This window comes from Staurois parvus, unplaced genomic scaffold (genome assembly GCF_062004578.1).
Source record: "Staurois parvus isolate SC_StPar_1 unplaced genomic scaffold, SC_StPar_1.0 ptg001051l, whole genome shotgun sequence".
Lineage (NCBI taxonomy): Eukaryota > Metazoa > Chordata > Amphibia > Anura > Ranidae > Staurois > Staurois parvus.
Genome location: NW_028318847.1, coordinates 790,255 through 811,126, shown reverse-complemented (window position 1 = coordinate 811,126; position 20,872 = coordinate 790,255). Strand labels below are relative to the sequence as shown.

The 20,872-nt window shown below is 45.6% G+C and overlaps 1 protein-coding gene across 1 annotated transcript in view; it reads left to right on the top strand.

Annotated features, from left to right (window-relative positions):
• The first annotated feature begins 19,801 nt into the window (after window positions 1–19,801).
• Window positions 19,802–20,872, top strand: part of LOC149440808 (cystatin-8-like) — a 32,908-nt gene continuing 31,837 nt past the window's right edge. The window contains exon 1 of the mRNA XM_089658114.1: window positions 19,802–20,043. Within this exon, the coding sequence (XP_089514240.1) occupies window positions 19,834–20,043 (210 nt within the window). The 5' untranslated portion in view covers window positions 19,802–19,833. The remainder of the gene's footprint in view (window positions 20,044–20,872) is intronic.

Here is a 20,872-nt window from a genome sequence, read left to right as displayed (position 1 = left end):
GACACAGAATTGTTACTGAGGGCCACAGAACCGTTACTTAGGGCCACAGAATTGTTACTCAGGGACAGACACAGAATTGTTACTGAGGGACACAGAATTGTTACTCAGGGCCACAGAATTGTTACTCAGGGACAGACACAGAATTGTTACTCAGGGACAGACACAGAATTGTTACTGAGGGACACAGAATTGTTACTGAGGGCCACAGAACCGTTACTTAGGGCCACAGAATTGTTACTGAGGGCCACAGAATTGTTACTGAGGGCCACAGAACCGTTACTTAGGGCCACAGAATTGTTACTCAGGGACAGACACAGAATTGTTACTGAGGGACACAGAATTGTTACTCAGGGCCACAGAATTGTTACTCAGGGACAGACACAGAATTGTTACTCATGGACACAGAATTGTTACTCAGGGACAGACACAGAATTGTTACTCAGGGACAGACACAGAATTGTTACTCAGGGACACAGAATTGTTACTCAGGGCCACAGAATTGTTACTGAGGGACAGACACAGAATTGTTACTCAGGGACACAGAATTGTTACTCAGGGCCACAGAATTGTTACTCAGGGACAGACACAGAATTGTTACTCAGGGACACAGAATTGTTACTCAGGGACACAGAATCGTTGAATTAAAGAGTATGTCAGACAACATGCAGAGGAGTGGCAGAGGAGGCAATGTTTTAGGAGCGAGCAGACGTGGCAGCAGAGGAAGGGGTCGAGGCAGCACTATTCGCAGCCAGAGGCCAGTGCTCCCGGTGTCATCCAGCGGTCGTGTCTCCACCGACAACCCTGCCGTCATCGATTGGTTGGCTCGGTCGTCTTCCTCTTCCCAGGTCACCTCTGACACCTACAGCCAACGGTCGGTGGGTACGTCAGACACAACCGTTAGTTGGCATGGCCCGGGACCAAGCCCACTGAAATCACGTGTCCTCTACCTGCCCCTGTCCTTTGGTGTTCCCTCACCAAGCGAAGTATCGCATGCTGTGGGCTCAGCCCCACTGTACAGTGAGGAAGAGCTAACAGAGGGCGGTCAGGAACGTGGGGAGACATCCGCCTTTTCAGCAGCCAGGCGAAGAAGTACTGGCGAGGAGAGTGGCTCGGTAGCCGGTCTAGAGACAGGTCTGTCTCCTGACCCAGACGCAGCCGAGGGGGCTAGTAGTGAGGCGGAGACCCTACTTGATGATGAGGAGGTTGATCGCACTTGGCAGCCTCGTCGTCATCAGGCAATTTCTTCCGCATCATCAGGAGAAGAGGGTGGCAGCTTGGCAGCGAGCCAACAGTCGGTGGGTTGCCCAGGAGGCAGCAGGGTCGCAGCAGTGTCAGTGGAGCCAAACGGCCACGGAGTAGAGCACCAGCTCCACTGCAGCCTACCACCACGGCCAGTAGTGGTGCCGGTGTGCACGGAGGAAGCAGCAGTCAGCCAGTGAGGAGTATCGGGGGCAAGGTTTCCTACTCGGCGGTGTGGCAATTTTTCGTCAAGCCGCCCAAGGAAGTAAACGTAGCCGTATGTCGACTATGTGGCCAGAAAGTCAAGCGTGGCCAGGGGGCCCATGTTGGGACTACAGCGTTGCGGCAGCATATGCAGCGTCGCCATTTGGTGGCCTGGGAAAACCGTGATAAAGATACGGCGGTTCTGCCCGCCCCAGCCCCCGCTCCATCACCCGCTCCGTTACTTGCTCCGTCACCCGACGTCAATCGCCCTCCATCAGCCAGTCAAGGCTCCAACACCTCTGCTGAGGGGAGTTGTCGCTCGTTGGCATCTTCCGCTCGTTCAGATGCTCCTTCTCCTGCTACTCCTCTTCACGGATTCCGTCAGCAGTCTTTCTTGGAATCCGTTTCCAAGAGACAACAGTTTGCGAGCACGCACCCGACGGTGCAAAAGCTGAACGTCCTCCTGTCCAAGTTGCTGGTGCTGCAGTCCCTCCCTTTCCAAGTGGTGGACTCAGCACCTTTCCGAGAAATGATGGCTTGTGCCGCGCCACGGTGGAGAGTGCCAAGCCGTCATTTCTTCGCCAAAAAGGCAGTGCCAGCCCTGCATTCACATGTAGAAGAGATGGTGGGCCAGTCTTTGAGCATGTCGGTCTCTGCCAAAGTGCACGGCAGCGCCGACGTGTGGAGCTGTAACTACGGTCAGGGACAGTACATGTCATTTACGGCCCACTGGGTGAACGTGGTGCCGTCACAGCTGCACCAGCAACTTGGACAGGTCACGCCGCTTTTGCCTCCACGTTTGCACGTCCTTGGTCCACAAAAGATGTCCGCCTCTACCACCTCTTCTTCCGCCGTGTCCTCAGCCGCCACCCCCGTGCCAAGTCCCATTACCCGACCGGCATATCACATGTGCAGGGCGCAACGGTGTCACGCTGTGCTGCACCTGGTATGCCTTGGCGAACGTAGTCACACAGGGGAGGAACTTCTCAGTATAATGAACAGAGAAATCGACAGATGGCTGTCTCCGCGCAAACTGAAAATCGGAACCATGTTGACCGACAACGGAAAGAACATGGTGTCTGCTCTGCGTCAAGGAAGGTTGTGCCATGCGCCATGCATGGCTCACGTGTTCAATCTGGTTGTCAAGCGGATCCTAAAATCCACCATCCCACTGCAAGACATCCTTAAAATGTCACGTTAACTTTGCATGCATTTCAGCCATTCCTACACCGCAAAGCACACCCTCCTTGAGCTGCAGCGGCAGAACGGAATTCCACAGCATCGCCTGATCTGCTACGTTGCAACAAGGTGGAATTCAACCCTACACATGTTAGACCGCCTTTACGAACAGCGAAAGGCCATCACCGATTTCCTGATGTTACAAGCGGATAAAGGTACTCCCCTGTGTAACTTTGATGTCAGCCATTGGCAGCTCATGCGTGACACCTGCCGCTTGCTCAGGCCCTTTGAGGAGGCCACGCTATTCGTGAGTCGGCAGGACTATGGGATGAACGACGTCATTCCTCTGTTGCACGTCCTGGAACAAATGCTGTTAACAATGGCTGGTCAGGGTGCGGTAGACGTGGCGCACAGATCTCAACGCCACATGACCCCTGTGGGGGCAGGACAGGAAGAAGAGGAGGAGGTAGAGGAGGACATTTGTGCTCAGGAATTATTGAGTGAAATGGGTGGTTTTTCCACTCAGCGGACAGGAGTGGAGGAGCAGGAGCATGTGGTAGAGGAGGAGGAGGAGGAGACAGAGGACCCAGACGCACCGTGGCAGTATGCTGTGGAGATGGAGGCAGGGAGTCCCTCGCATTCCTTGGCACAAATGGCCCATAGCATGCTCGGTTGCTTGCGTAGCGACAGCCGAATAATAACCATCAGACAGAGGGATGACTTTTGGCTGTCCACCTTGTTGGACCCTCGCTACCGTTCAAAAATGGTGGCCTTTTTCACACCTGCTGAGAGGGAGGCCAAAATAACGTACTATAAAAACCACCTATGTAGTCAGTTGGTCTCTGCCTTTGTGCGTCAACGTCCATCCTCAGACACTGTGGGCCCTGTGCGCTCGCGTTCCGCTGCCATGGCAGCAGGGGAGGGGTGGGGTGGTAGGAGCAGTGGCAGCTACACCAGCAGCGGCTGCCTCAGTCTGCAGTCGATGATGAGTAGCTTTCTTCACCAGCGCAGTGAGGAAACTACTAACCAGCCGCAGCAGCAGCAGCAGCATCAGGTGGACCTGGAGCAGGACCTCAAACAACAGGCTTGGGCCTACTTGGACAGCACCCTGCCAACCGAGGTAGACAATCCCCTTGACTACTGGGCAACGAAACTTGACCTTTGGCCCCAACTAGCTGAATTTGCCCTTGAAAGGCTGTCATGCCCGGCCAGTAGCGTGGCATCGGAGCGCGTGTTTAGTGCGGCAGGAGGTATTGTAACTCCGCGGAGGACACGACTGTCCACCCAAAGTGTGGAGAGACTCACGTTTGTGAAAATGAATCAGGCGTGGATTAGTCTGGATTTCAAACCACCAGTTCCTGACACAACTGACTAAATCCGCCATGAATCATGCCCCTGCCATGTGCCACTTTCAGGTCTCCTCACACTGCTGGTGTGTTGAATTTTTTGACATAGGGTGCTGGCAGATTACGGGCCTCCCATAGCTGCTGCCAGGCCCCTAATCTGCCATGGGCCCCTATATACCGCCTCCTCATGCTGCTGCCAGGTCCAGAGTCTGTCATGGGTCACTGTACGGCCTCCCATTGCTGCTGTCTCCATCGCCACACTCTGCCATGTGCCACTTTCAGGTCTCCTCACACTGCTGGTGTGTTCCATTTTTTGTCATAGGGTGCTGGCAGATTACGGGCCTCCTATAGCTGCTGCCAGGCCCCTAATCTGCCATGGGCCCCTGTACCGCCTCCTCATGCTGCTGCCAGGTCCACAGTGTCTCATGCCATGTGCCACTTTCAGGTCTCCTCACACTGCTGGTGTGTTGAATTTTTTGACATAGGGTGCTGGCAGATTACGGGCCTACCATTGCTGCTGCCAGGCCCGTAATCTGCCATGGGCCCCCGTACCGACTCCTCATGCTGTGACGTTGCAACAAGGTGGAATTCAACCCTACATATGTTAGACCGCCTTTACGAACAGCAAAAGGCCATCACAGATTTCCTGATGTTAAAAGCGGATAAAGGTACTCCCTGTGTAACTTAGATGTCAGCCATTGGCAGCTCATGCGTGACACCTGCGCTTGCTCAGGCCCTTTGAGGAGGCCACGCTATTCGTGAGTCGACAGGACTATGGGATGAACGACGTCATTCCTCTGTTGCACGTCCTGGAACAAATGCTGTTAACAATGGCTGGTCAGGGTGCGGTAGACGTGGCGCACAGATCTCAACGCCACATGACCCCTGTGGGGGCAGGACAGGAAGAAGAGGAGGAGGTAGAGGAGGACATTGGTGCTCAGGAATTATTGAGTGAAATGGGTGGTTTTTCCACTCAGCGGACAGGAGTGGAGGAGCAGGAGCATCTGGTAGAGGAGGAGGAAGAGGAGACAGAGGACCCAGACGCACCGTGGCAGTATGCTGTGGAGATGGAGGCAGGGAGTCCCTCGCATTCCTTGGCACAAATGGCCCATAGCATGCTCGCTTGCTTGCGTACTGACAGCCGAATAATAACCATCAGACAGAGGGATGACTTTTGGCTGTCCACCTTGTTGGACCCTCGCTACCGTTCAAAAATGGTGGCCTTTTTCACACCTGCTGAGAGGGAGGCCAAAATAACGTACTATAAAAACCACCTATGTAGTCAGTTGGTCTCTGCCTTTGTGCGTCAACGTCCATCCTCAGACACTGTGGGCCCTGTGCGCTCGCGTTCCGCTGCCATGGCAGCAGGGGAGGGGTGGGGTGGTAGGAGCAGTGGCAGCTACACCAGCAGCGGCTGCCTCAGTCTGCAGTCGATGATGAGTAGCTTTCTTCACCAGCGCAGTGAGGAAACTACTAACCAGCCGCAGCATCAGCAGCATCAGGTGGACCTGGAGCAGGACCTCAAACAACAGGCTTAGGCCTACTTGGACAGCACCCTGCCAACCGAGGTAGACAATCCCCTTGACTACTGGGCAACAAAACTTGACCTTTGGCCCCAACTAGCTGAATTTGCCCTTGAAAGGCTGTCATGCCCGGCCAGTAGCGTGGCATCGGAGCGCGTGTTTAGTGCGGCAGGAGGTATTGCAACTCCGCGGAGGACACGACTGTCCACCCAAAGTGTGGAGAGACTCACGTTTGTGAAAATGAATCAGGCGTGGATTAGTCTGGATTTCAAACCACCAGTTCCTGACACAACTGACTAAATCCGCCATGAATCATGCCCCAAACATGTGCCACTTTCAGGTCTCCTCACACTGCTGGTGTGTTCCATTTTTTGTCATAGGGTGCTGGCAGATTACGGGCCTCCCATAGCTGCTGCCAGGCCCCTAATCTGCCATGGGCCCCTATACCGCCTCCTCATGCTGCTGCCAAGTCCAGAGTCTCTCATGGGTCCCTGTACGGCCTCCCATTGCTGCTGTCTCCATCGCCACACTCTGCCATGTGCCACTTTCAGGTCTCCTCACACTGCTGGTGTGTTCCATTTTTTGTCATAGGGTGCTGGCAGATTACGGGCCTCCCATAGCTGCTGCCAGGCCCCTAATCTGCCATGGGCCCCTATATACCGCCTCCTCATGCTGCTGCCAGGTCCAGAGTCTGTCATGGGTCCCTGTACGGCCTCCCATTGCTGCTGTCTCCATCGCCACACTCTGCCATGTGCCACTTTCATGTCTCCTCACACTGCTGGTGTGTTCCATTTTTTGTCATAGGGTGCTGGCAGATTACGGGCCTCCCATAGCTGCTGCCAGGCCCCTAATCTGCCATGGGCCCCTATATACCGCCTCCTCATGCTGCTGCCAGGTCCAGAGTCTCTCATGGGTCCCTGTACGGCCTCCCATTGCTGCTGTCTCCATCGCCACACTCTGCCATGTGCCACTTTCAGGTCTCCTCACACTGCTGGTGTGTTCAATTTTTTGTCATAGGGTGCTGGCAGATTACGGGCCTCCTATAGCTGCTGCCAGGCCCCTAATCTGCCATGGGCCCCTATACCGCCTCCTCATGCTGCTGCCAGGTCCACAGTCTCTCATGGGTCCCTGTACGGCCTCCCATTGCTGCTGTCTCCATCGCCACACTCTGCCATGTGCCACTTTCAGGTCTCCTCACACTGCTGGTGTGTTGAATTTTTTGACATAGGGTGCTGGCAGATTACGGGCCTCCCATAGCTGCTGCCAGGCCCCTAATCTGCCATGGGCCCCTATATACCGCCTCCTCATGCTGCTGCCAGGTCCAGAGTCTCTCATGGGTCCCTGTACGGCCTCCCATTGCTGCTGTCTCCATCGCCACACTCTGCCATGTGCCACTTTCAGGTCTCCTCACACTCCTGCTGGTTTCCATTTTGTCATAGGTTGCTGGCAGATTACAGGCCTCCCATAGGTGCTGCCAGGCCCCAAATCTGCCATGGGCCCCCGTACCGCCTCGTCACGCTGCTGCTGGGTCCACAGTGTGACATGGGTCCCTGTACCGCCTCCCATTGCTCCCACTCTGCCATGTGCCACTTTGAGGTCTCCTCACACTCCTGCTGGTTTCCATTTTGTCATAGGTTGCTGTATGGCCTCCCATTGCTGCTGCCTCCACCGCCACACTGTGGCTCCAAACACTGGTTTTGGCCCCGTGACTGGCCAAATGAGTGAAGTGTGTGGTGATTCTAAGATCGACGGCACTCATCTGCATGTCATACTGACTGGCAGTATTATTTCTCTTCCCCAGCAGACTCCAAGGGCATTTAAATTAAAGGTTCAGTGTTCTGCACTAATATTAAGTCTCTCTGAAGCCTAGAAACACCCTTTTTTAAGTTAAATTCACAGCGAATATATTCGACTCGAATCGAATATTTTCCACGAATTCGCCGAATCAGTCGAATCGAATTTTTGAATACTTCGCTCATCTCTAGATACTACGACAGGTTTGTCCCCAATTTCGCCACTGTTGCTGCCCCTCTCACGGACCTGACAAAGTGAAAAAGTCAGTTATGGTAAAATGGGATGACAAGGCTGAGAAGGCTTTCCAGGAGCTAAAAACAGCCTTGTGTCAGCATCCAGTGCTGGTCGCTCCAGACTTCTCAAGAGAATTCATTGTTCAGACTGATGCCTCAAGTGAAGGCTTAGGAGCTGTTCTGTCCCAAGAGGTCAATGGGGAGGAACACCCCATAGTTTTCCTTAGTAGAATTGACAGCAGCTGAGAGAAATTATGCTGTGGTGAAGTGGGACCACCTAGCCATTAAGTGGTTGTTGGACTCACTACGCTATTTTCTTCTCAGTAGGAAGTTTCGCCTAGTGTCAGACTATGTCCCATTGACCTGGATGAGACAAAAAAAGTACACAAATGCCAGTTACCAGATGGTTTTTGGCATTGCAAGAGTTCAGATTTGTAGTCGAACACAGACCAGGAAAGCAACACCAAAACGCAGACGCCCTCTCTAGGGTACACTGTAGGGTGTCCTACATTGCCTCGGACACCTCCACGTTGAGGCAGAGGGGGGGATATGTACAGGACACCGGGAGTTTGTCCTGGATGGTAGATACATTTTCCCAATATTTGCATGGTGGTCTCTTTAAGGGGGACCATTGCAGAGACTACCAGGACTTTGGTCCCAAGGGGGTTAAATCCCAGGTAAGGGAGGCTTAAATGGCAGCAGAGGGAAATTGGCAGGTGTGTCAAGGAAGTGGAGAGAAAGAAACTCACAGGCTGTGAGGCAAGTGGAAGCCCTCGGACAAACTGAGACATGGACTGTTGATCCCCCAATGTGGCCTGCCTGGCACCCTTGTTATGGAGGAGCCTAACCTATATATATATATATATATATATATATTGTATAGTTCAGGGGTATAGCCCCATGACGTGCAAAGCCATCTGTTTAAGCATAGAGGTGTTTATTTTTCTTTTAAAGCAAACAAAATATGGCTTCCAGCAAAAATAAACACTTTAGAAAACAGCTCAAAGGTCTGCTTATCTTCAGCACAAATAAAAATATCACATGTAAATTTCATATAAGGGCTTTATCCCAGAGTTAGCAGCATCCAGCCTCAGATGTTCTGTCAGTTTTTCCCAGCACACAGCCTAGTCTCCTCACAACTCCTACTCAACCCCAGGACTAGGAGCCTCCTGTCTTTTGTTCTGCTTCCTGGAGGCTTCTTAATCCCATAGGAGTCTGGACCTCCTGTGTCCCAAATAAGACACTTCTAATAATGAAAGGATTGTGAGTTAGCCCTCTCCTTTTACTACTACCCCGGAATTCTTCACCCATCATGGGTGAAACCCCTGAGTACACAAAGCAATTAAAGGGACCATAACCCCAAAATCGGCATGACATAGCACCTGTCCAGGACCCATCCTTGGCGTCCTGTACATTATTTATATATATATATATATATTCTTTCCTTTCTTATATATTCTTTATAGCCTCAATTTCCCCAAGACCACAGTAAGGCTAAATTGCAAAACATAGACCAGTGACTTATAAGCTTGGACATTCCTTGTATTCTGACTACCTGTGTTGTGTGAAGCATGATGTACTTGCTTTGATTCAGTAGTCGAAGAGTGCACAGAGCCTTGCCCTGACATTTTTGTACTTTTTGTTGAAAACGGTCACTGTCTCTTAAAAAAATGAATGGGAAATCAGACAGGCAGGGCAACACAGTTCAATGCAGTGCAACTGTGGCAGCACCTAAATATTGCAGAGTTCCCCTTTAAGCTTTAAGGTTTCTAAAGCATCTGTTTGCAGAACCAAGCTATCAGCTTGCTTTCTCTCCCTCATTTCCTGTGGAACAGTCTGTTAGCTAAATGTGCAAACCGCAAAGATTATATCCTGTATACTGCTATCACGTACCTGGTGACAGAGGGCAATGGAGAGAGGGCTTCCCTTGCGGCTAAGGTGGAACAGCAGGAGTCAGGCCCAGAGTAGCACAGGTCACCTGTGGGAGCGCTTGTTTGGTGGTCCACCCAGGAGCACGGCTGATGCGCTAAGATGGGGTCTGCAGGCAGGGAGCACCTGTGCGAGGTATGCAGGTCTTCCAGAGAACAGAGGATCACAGGATAACTAGTTCGAGCCAAGGTCGGGTACCAGGTGGGGATCGGAGGAGACGTAGTCAAAAGGGATAGCTGAGGTCATACACAGAGAGCAGGAGAGAAGATCTGTTAGACAAGCCGGGTTTAGGTCGGGGTTAAACGGAGCAGACAGGTCCAGGAGCAAGCCGAGTCGTTAACAGGAAATCACAAGTCACGATAGCAAGGGAATGAAGGTACTATGGAGCCAGAGATCAACCAGCACCTGAGAGTAGTGCATGGTTTCCTTATAAAGGCTGTTTGGTGACAAATTTGAGCCTATGTGAACTTCTGCGGCCATGCAAGGTACTGGCAGGGGTGCCAGGTCTCCTAACACCTCTGCCGAGGACAGAGCCCTGACAACTGCTTAGAATGTATTTCAAAAGTAGAAAAAGTGAAGAGGAAATACAGTTGCAAGAAAAAGTATGTGAACCCCTTGGGATTACGTGGAGTTTTGCATGAATTGGGCATAAAATGTGCTCTGACCGTCATCTAAGTCATAACAATAGAAGAACACAGTCTGCTGAACATAATACTACACAAACATTAGATGTTGCCATGGTTTAATTGCACATAACATGTAAACATTCACAGTGCAGGGAGGAAAAAGTATGTGAGGCCCTAGCTTAATGACTTCTCCCAGAGCTAATTGGAACCAGGAGTGAGCAAACCTTGACTCCAATCAGTGTGATGATATTGGATGTGTTGCTGACAGCTGTCCTTCCCTTAAAAAACACACACCTGTTTTGGGTTTACTGGTTTCAAGAAGCACTGTCTGATGTGAACCATGCCTCGCAGAAAAGAGCTCTCAGAAGACCTACGATCAAGAATTGTTGACTTGCATGAAGCTGGAAAGGGTTACAAAAGTATCTCCAAAAGCCTTGATGTTCATGTGTCCACGATAAGACAGACTGTCTACAAATGGAGAAAGTTTAGCACTGTTGCTACTCTCCCTAGCTGTGGTCGTCCTGTAAAAATGACTGCAAGAGCACAGCGCAGAATGCTGCATGAGGTAAAGAAGAATCCCAGAGTGTCAGCTAAAGACCTACAGAAATCTCTGGCACATGCTAACATTTTTGTTGACACATCTACAATAAGGAAAACAAGAATGGAGTACATGGGAGGACACCACGGAGGAAGCCATTGCTGTCCAAAAAGAATATTGCAGCACGTTTGAAGTTTGCAATAGAGCACCTGGATGTTCCACAGCACTACTGCCAAAATATACTGTGGACAGATGAAACCAAGATTGAGTTGTTTGGGAAGAACACACAACACTATGTGTGGAGAAAAAAAGGCACAGCACACCAACATCAAAACCTCATCCCCACTGTAAAACATGGCGGAGGGAACATCATGGTTTGGGGCTGCTTTGCTGCCTCAGGGCCTGGACAGATTGTTGTCATTGATGGGAAAATGAATTCCAGAGTTTATCAAGACATTTTGCAGGAAAACGTACGACCATCTGTCCACCAACTGAAGCTCTGTAGAGGATGGGCGATGCAACAGGACAATGACCCAAAGCATACAAGTAATTCAACAAAACAATGGCTGCAACAGCACAGAATATGCCTTCTGGAGTGGCCCAGTCAGAGTCCTGACCTCAACCCGACTGAAATACTGTGGCATGACCTTAAGAGAGCGATTCACACCAGACATCCCAAGAATATTGCTACACTGAAAAAGTTTTGTGAAGAGGAGTGGTCCAAAATTTCTCCAGATCGTTGTGCAGGTCTGATCTGCAACTACAGGAAACGTTTGGTTGAGGTTATTGCTGCCAAAGGAGGGTCAACCAGTTATTAATTCCAAAGGTTCACATACTTTTTCCTCCCTGCACTGTGAATGTTTACATGTTATGTGCAATTAAACCATGGCAACATCTAATGTTTGTGTAGTATTATGTTCAGCAGACTGTGTTCTTCTATTGTTGTGACTTAGATGACGTTCAGAGCACATTTTATGCCCAATTCATGCAAAACTCCACGTAATCCCAAGGGGTTCACATACTTTTTCTTGCAACTGTATATGCATTGTGACGTAATTGTTCGTATATACTCCAGATGCTTTTGAAGACACTTAGCTTGCAGATATTAGTCCTTGCTAAGTCCCAGCTGGTTAATAAAGCTTGTTTTCCTCAAGTTCATGTCTGGAGTTTTACCTGGAATTCACAAAGTTGCTACTACAAAACAGCTGTAAACAGTTACGTATAAAATACAGAAAGAGAAAGCTTGTGTGGCCAGGTGCTTTCACCAAGACGGCAGATGATACTAAGCTTGATTGCAGATTGAGCACATACAGTACAGGTAAATTGTTGCAATAGTGATTTTTCCCTTCCTGAGACCTCTATGTTTGGCCTGAGAGACAATCACTGCAGACAATCATTTTCAAACAGCTAAACTTACTAAGTATTTGCCTTCACAAATATCTTTATTTTATTCAGAAGGTTCAGGCAACCAATATGATGCGGCAGATGTAGGTATTTTCAAGATCAAACAAAATACTTCTTTCCTAACTTCAGTGAATGTACTGCAGAAAAGAAAGCAGAAACTCATATTGAGAAAGAAAAATGTTAAATCATACAAGAAGGGAGGATAAAGCGAAAATGAGTGACGTAAAATACAGTGGCCAGGCAGGCAGCATAATAATAACTTAATGAAAGACAAAAATGCACACAAATGCAATTGCATTGTCAATATAACTGCTTGAGTCAGCACAATCACCATCTGGTATCATCAGATCAGATGTTACCTATTACAGTACATGAAAATGGTTACATGTAAGCAAACACAAAATAACCAGTGCTATTTACTTTAGCTGTTTTGAAAATCTGAGGAGCATGTATATCATGCAACAAATAACTTTATGGAAACGACATAGTGCAACATATAATGTAGGTTTAATTACCTTGACAGTTTTTCTCTTGGGTAGACCATACCAGGGGCGGACTGACAACTCATGGGGCCCCCGGGCAATATGGAATCATGGGGCCCCTGTGTCCTTGCCCACACTCAAAAAAGCACCCTACTGACCCGGGCCCTTGGGCAGTGCCCGAGTGATCAAATGGTCAGTCCGCCCCTGGACCATACAGCTCTTATTTCATATGCAGGTGAAGTTAAATCCCCAAATAACAATTGCAATACAAGTTCAATTGGGTAAAAAATATATTCTCTGTGCTTAGCCAAAAGAAATATACAGTATATGTATGGACTGCTGCAACTAAAATATCTGAATACTAGAATCAATCTCAATATAAAATAAGCAGGGCACTGTCCCTTTAAATAATACATGCACTTGTTTAACAAATGAATAGCAAGTGAAAATAAAGTCCCACAATTCATATACAAATAAATAAACATCAAAATAAATTAAAAAGTCCCAAAACTGATTATGAGAAAAGTGCTCTGTGCTGGAAAAGCTTCATATAAAGTGCTCTGTGCTCAAAAGTGCTCCTTATAAAAAGGCAAGCCTCTTATCAAATGGAAATGATCTCAAGCTGTAGATATCAAAAAAAGTATGTACACTCCAGGCTGGCACTCTGACTGTCAGACTCTCTGAAGAATAAATACGCTCATCAAAGGAGTACATGGTCCCACTAGGAATCGGCTCTAGCCTCTCATGTCGCTCCCCACGATCATATGTGCAAGGTTTAAACAAGGAGAATCCTCACAGTGCAATAAGGTGAAAAACAATAATTTACTAAAAAACGTATTGTACTTACATTCACGTAAACAGAATAAAGCAGTATACAAAGAAAATCGTCCGGCTGCGATGTCAGCCCGCACACTGTCAGCCTGCTTGGTGCGCGATCAGGGGCGGACTGACAACTCATGGGGCCCCCGGGCAATAGGGGATCATGGGGCCCCTATGGCCTTGCCCAAACTCAAAAAAGCCTATGAAAATGGTACCAGGGGCATCTCATGGGGCCCCCTACTGACCCCGGGCCCTCGGGCAGTGCCGGAGTTTGCAAATGGTCAGTCCGCCCCTGTGTGCAATGGCATCACACACAGACTTCGCCAGGAGGACAAAGTCTGTATATATTGCAGATATAGCTTGAGATGTTGCCATTTTGTGTGTCCTTGAAGAATTGTAAAAATTATTTTTTTCTATCAATTCCAGGAGAACTTGGCCAGACGTTATACATGCTTCCATTGACTTCCAGCAGAACTTATGCTTTAAAGTCTTCAGGTGGAACAGAAACAATCTCAAGATTCTGGGTAAGAAAAGACACTAGAATAAGAATATCTAGGAACTGTAGATCTGTAAACACTTGCAATAGGGTGTACAAGCCTTGTCCAATTTGAAAAAACATTCAAAGTGATGGTATCAAAAGTTGAACCTCTGGATTTGGTAAAAAGGGAATTGAGTTAAGGAGCGATCTCTGGATTGTTATCAGGGTCTGGGAGGCTAAAAATGTCTGCAGTAGTACATTCTGCATGATTCAACAAAAATTCCGAACCTTACCTTTAAAAAAAAAAAGTATTTAGGACCTGTTAACCAGGACCAATTTGCAAAAACATTTGTGGATTCTGGGAACATTGTCATTGGCCAGGATTGGATGACTGCTTAATCCTCAAAAAAGTAAAGCCAAATGCCACTACACCTCCTTTTCTAATTTACCTACACTGTTCTACACTTGCCTCACACCTATCTCTGGAAGTGCAGTGCCACTCAATACCAAATCAATCGAAAACTGAAAAACAAATGATATCTTATACTTATGAACAATAAAAAAAATACAAAAATATCTTTGTTAGAAAAAAAGGACATCATTGATTTGTTTCTGACACTTTAAAACTGACAGATCTGTTGTTATAAACTCAGGTTACCCCCCCACACTCATACAACTTGCTTGTTACAGTGCTTCTCATAATCAATCTTCCACGAGTTAAAACTATAAAATCCCATTGGGTGGCAGACCACACTCAGACAAGACTGTTCTTTCTGCCTCAGGCTGTTATTTCCTTGCATATAATTATTTCCCTGCATATAATTGTCCACATAAGACAATTTTATCCTCCTCCATTTCAAACAAATAACAGAATGGTTTATCTCACAGCCTTATTGCTAGAAGCGTTCCTCCTCTCCCTTTGTAGAGGTGTTAGCAATTTTTTTACTTTCAATATTTTTATTGTCTTTTATATATAAAACTTTTCATTCAAAATGAGATACATCTAGACCAGGGGTCTGCAACCTTTAAGACATAAAGAGCCACTTGGACCCGTTTCCGAAGGGAAAAAAAAGACTGGGAGCCGCAAAACCATTGCAACATTTATAACAAATCCGACACTGCATATATTGCAAAAAGCACTCTGGTCATGAAGGGGGTTTAAGGGCCCAGTAAGCAAAGGGTTAATCAGGGCCACAGTGTATCTTCATAATCACAATCATAGCCTTAGGTCAGTGGTGGGCAACCTTTTTTTTCAACTGAGCCAAATCTCGCCAAAACCACGATTGAAATTTATTTTGACAGCCACATTTTTAAAACTGAAAATACATCACCCATATAGTAATTCATCCCCCATATAGTAATTCATCCCCCATAGTAATTCATCCCCCATATAGTAATTCATCCCCCATAGTAATTCATCCCCCATATAGTAATTCATCCCCCATAGTAATTCATCCCCCATATAGTAATTCATCCCCCATAGTAATTCATCCCCCACATAGTAATTCATCCCCCATAGTAATTCATCCCCCATATAGTAATTCATCCCCCATATAGTAATTCTTCCCCCATAGTAATTCATCCCCCATATAGTAATTCATCCCCCATATAGTAATTCTTCCCCCATATAGTAATTCATCCCCCATATAGTAATTCATCCCCCATATAGTAATTCATCCCCCATATAGTAATTCATCCCCCATAGTAATTCATCCCCCACATAGTAATTCATCCCCCATAGTAATTCATCCCCCATAGTAATTCATCCCCCATATAGTAATTCATCCCCCATATAGTAATTCTTCCCCCATAGTAATTCATCCCCCATATAGTAATTCTTCCCCCATAGTAATTCATCCCCCATATAGTAATTCTTCCCCCATAGTAATTCATCCCCCACATAGTAATTCATTCCCCATAGTAATTCATCCCCCATAGTAATTCATCCCCCACATAGTAATTCATCCCCCACATAGTAATTCATCCCCCACACAGTAATTCATCCCCCACATAGTAATTCATCCCCCATATTGTCTCAATTCACTTACCTTTGCTCCGCGCGTTCCTCTCGCTGTGTTCCCGCGCCGTTCTGGTCTTCAGGGCGGACTGAGAGAGGAGTTCGTCACTCTGCCCCGCCTACATCCTGCCTGCCCCACCTACATCCTGACAGCCAATGTTCCACGCTCCGCGGGCCGGATTTTTGAGGAGGGAGGGAAGCGGGCGCCCGGCACACAGAAGAGCCGCATGTGGCTCGCGATCTGCGGCTTGCCGACCACCTGGTGGGCAGTGTGCTCCGGAGCCGCAGCAAAGATGAAAAAGAGCCGCATGCGGCTCCGGAGCCGCGGGTTGCCGACACCCGATCTAGACAAATGAATTAAATACTAGTCCTGGGGGTGGTTATCATGTTCAAGATTGGTCATCATGTTCAAAACTTCCAAAAAGAATCCTCAAGGTACCTAAAAATATATATACGAAAAAACGAAAATGCCTATTCTGGGAGTCCCTAGACACCATGCCAATGAGAAACTTACAGAAAAATAACTAGTATTGGACTCAACCGGAATAGGGAATTTGTGAATACTCAAGAAAAATAATTAAAACAAAGGAGAAGGTGATCAGTAGCGCACGAAAACTTCTTTATTACAGACAAAATTAAAAGTATAAAACAAACACAAAAAAATCAAGGTCCCAAGTAGGTAAATTTCTGTCAGGGGAAAACTCATTAGTAGAAAGATAATTATATGGATGACTCATATGTAGGACTCATTTTTAAGCTATAACATGTTCCATGCAGGAAAGGGTGCAAAGCTATAATAAAAAAGCTCCTATACTCAGAATTGACGAGCTATAAGCACCAGGATAAACCCAGCGCCAGACCAATCATACAATGAGAATGGTGTAAATGTTAGTGTAATAAAGGGAGGGATGCAGGAAAGGTAGTAAACCCCCCCTCATACACTAGACACCAAGGCATAAAGATCACAACAGCAACTGATCCTAAACGTTTGACCACATGTAGTCCAGAGGAGGATGTAAATAATGGTATTTAAAAGGCCCATGACCCTCTCAGGTGCCAAGCTGTAGGGCACCCTCCTGGGGAGATCCTAACAGGCCACTGTAACCTCCCTCATACATGATCAGGTCAAGGACTAAGCTGGCGTATTGATGGATGTTCCTGAGAGTAGGTATGCTCTAGAGGTGGTTTTAGATGGAAAGTGTACTCCCTTGAGGGGATGTAATATGTAGTGGCCGTAGATGAACTGGCATCGGGATTTGCCTCAAATTGAAGGTAATCAGTATAGCCAGTAGACACTCAGAATATGCAATAACTTCTCAATTAAAGGAATGGCATTAGTTGAATAGAGGCACAGTCCCTTTGATAGACAGGTGCGGGACAGACTAAAACATTTAATGTGAAAATGGCTTAATGTAGCTTAACGTGTAATAAACTGCCTAAATCTCAATCAATTGACTTGAAACTTTGCACATCCCACGTTCTCAACATCCCAAACATGTCCTAGAAGTTTCATAGATTTCAGCCTTCCACAAAGAAAATGGGGGACATTAAGCTTTTTTTTTGGGGAGCTTAATGTAGCTTAACGTACAAAAAAGAGCCTAGATGTCGACCAATTTCCCCCAAACTTCACACAATAGAAGACTCTATCAATGGAAACATATTCTGAAAATTTCAGGTCATTTGGTAAATCACTCCAAAAGTTATTCACATTAAGCTATATTTTACAGTGCTAAAACATTTAATGTGAATAGCTTAATGTAAAAAGAGCTTAACGTACCATAAACGGAAGTGCTGTATGAGACCCCTATTTAAAGGGGAAGGTATATGGTGACTTGTTTTTAAATGATGTCAATTAGCGGAGGTGAGTGCAGAGATTGAAAGAGGGTGGGATTCACTCGAGAACTTATGCATGTGAAGGAGGAAATAAGACACAATATAGTGAATTGAAGAAACTTGTTTTTAAAAACATTTTTACATTATTATTATTATTTTTTTTATACAGTATTTATAAAGTTATAGTTCGCTCAGCGCTGTACATTACAAAGGGGAACAAAACATGTGACAGAACAATACCAATACAATGCAAAACATGAGGGGATCGAAGGCCCTGCTCTTTCGAGCTTACAATCTAGGAGATGGATGATACACTCAATTACACTGTTCAACAGGTAAAAAGTTTTGGGCATAAAATTAGCTAATCTTACATAATTTTGGGGTGCTGAAAACGAAAATGACCCTAAAAAATGTTGATTGGCTCTAGTTTCCATGATATATTCACCCATCTAATGACGTAAGCCATTCAAAATTATGATGCAACTTCAGCTGCATATTGCGCAATTGATACTGGTGACCAATAGAAAATTGCATGTATACTGAGATGATGCAATATTAGCATTTAATTGCATCACTTCACTTTATAAAAGCTGCAGTATCTGTAGCTGATTGTAGTTCGACAGCGTCTTTACATTTCGTTTTATGCTTATATAGGCTACTCAGTAATGCCTCGAACTTGTGTGAATAAAGCAGATAATTTCTGCTATATCTGCGGTGAAATAACTTTTATCTCACAAAAAAGGAGGATAACAGGAATGATTAAGAAAGCCTACAACTTGTATTTTGGCTGCAAGATAGTCTTTGTTGGGCCACAGATTCGTAAACTTATTCATGATGATGAGTTTCTTTCTCTGTTGCGTGGAAAGGAAAAGGCTGCCTGGACAGCATTTGTATCAGTGACATCAAATTTTCTTGGAAACAATAAAACACCAGACTACAAGAAAGTAGTAGAAAAACTCATCCAGACTTACAGAAATCTGGGTTGCAACATGTCTCTAAAAATTCATTTTCTACATTCGCATCTGGATTTTTTCCCACCAAACTGTGGAGCAGTGAGTGATGAACACGGAGAGCGCTTCCATCAAGACATTGCAGCTATGGAAAGAAGATATCAAGGTAAATGGAGCCCATCAATGCTTGCTGACTATTGCTGGACAGTTGTAAGAGATAGCCCTTTCCTCGAATACAAGAGAAAAGCCAAGAGAAGCAAAACCGACACAAACTGAAGACAAAACTAGTGAGAATCCTAAGTATTAAAATGATTCAACTTAGCTTATGGCTATAATTTTTCTTGGTAATCCTATGCAATATATTATGCCATTTAGGCTTTGTTATGTAGTCAATATCACTTGCTTTATATTTGTGGAAAGACATCTATCTATATAATTATTGTGCATTATGTAGTCATTACGCCTATAGTAGAAAACCTTCCGTTTACAGAAAAACTAGAGCCAATTCACAAATTTCATTGTTATATTTGAACTCAGAATGTGAAATTCATTAAGAAATGGATCCTTTTGTTTCCAAAACTGGCAAAAAATAAAAATTTGTTGAACAGTGATTAAAACACTATATTATTCATAAAGCAGCTTTTATAATTAGGTAGTTCATTGAAGTTGGAGCACAGTCCACGGTGACTGGATGTGATGGGCACATGCACACTTGATTGTTTAAGATGGTATATAAGATTTTGGTTCTGTTTATTTAAGAGTGTGTTAATATAACATTTGCATGGTGGCTTATTAGAGTAGGTTGTTGAGCTACACGTTTATTTATATTTACATCATTGTGTAATAGTGGGGGCAGCAACAGGGGAAGCTCCCCAGCTGATATATATTGTGTATTAAAAATATATTGTTTAATATAAATTCAGTTTAATGAATAACAAATGATTTTTAAAATCCCCAGATTATCAAACAAAACTGTACACTGCATTAAAAAATATCAACCATGAGACGCAGATTTGGTGGACCTGAACATATAAGCTTGGAAAATAGCAAACACAAAGCAAAGCTTATTGACAACAGTTGTACAATATTTGCTAAGGGATACTGTTACTTGCGCAGTATCCTACAAGTGTGTTTAAAGGGAGAGGCTTGGCTTCCATTATGTTATGTATGAGGTGTGGCAATACTTAGAGGCACAGTTGTAGTACACATTAGCTAATCTGTACCTCACATCACTACAGCATGATTCTCTTTCTATTATTCTGTGTGTTATCATTCTACAAGTGTGAAATTATCAAAAAGGAAAATGCTCACATTCTTGGTGGATGGAGAACGTTGCCACTGGATGCAGAGAAAATAAATGAACTTGCAACATTTATAGAGGACACCTGGAATGAAGACAGTGACAGTCTATATTGGTATAAGGTTAAAACGCTATATGCCTCTATACAGGTAAAAAGCTACATTTTGTTTTTATGTTTTCTTGTTAAATTCTGTTAGTATTTTGTAATCAGATTGTATATTTTATGTTTCTTCTGTTGATGAATAGTTGCGCTCAACCTGTGGTTAGACTAAAATAGGCTTATTCTTCATGACCAAGAAATGCAAAAATGCCTAAAAACTAGACAGGATTTACTTTACTTTCATTGATTACCTTATTGATTGCTGTATTTTACTGTACTAGTCTTTCTATACACTGCTTCACTTAAACAAGTCATAGATTATGCAATTTACTTTCCTTCCACCAAGGGAGGAAATTTTACATAGTTACATAGTTTGTCTGGCTGAAAAAAGACAAAAGTCCATCCAGTTCAAGCATAAAAAAAATTATAATCCTACATAGCTGAGCTCCTCCATGCCTCTTATCAGTTTGGTTGTCCTCTATACTTTCTCCAGTTCCCCCATATCCTTTTTATGAAGTGGTGCCCAAAACTGAACTGTATATTTCAGATGAGGTATTACTAATGATTTGTACAGGGGTAAAATGATATCTCTCTCTCTGAAGTTTATACCTCTTTTAATACAGAAATAAAGAAAATTGCTTGATTTCCCCATCAACAGAGTCAGCATTTATGAGGGAAACACTCCCTCAGGGCTACTGTGTTCTGCCGACAGGAAGCCTTCTCTGCTGGCAGAATTCAATAATCACCGATTGTGGCTATAACCCCCGGCAGTGATCACATGCACAAAATCTGATAGGCTGGCTGCAGTCGATAGATCAACTTCAGTACATCCAGCCTGCACATAGATGGATCAAATCTTGACCGGTCCCTGTTGAACT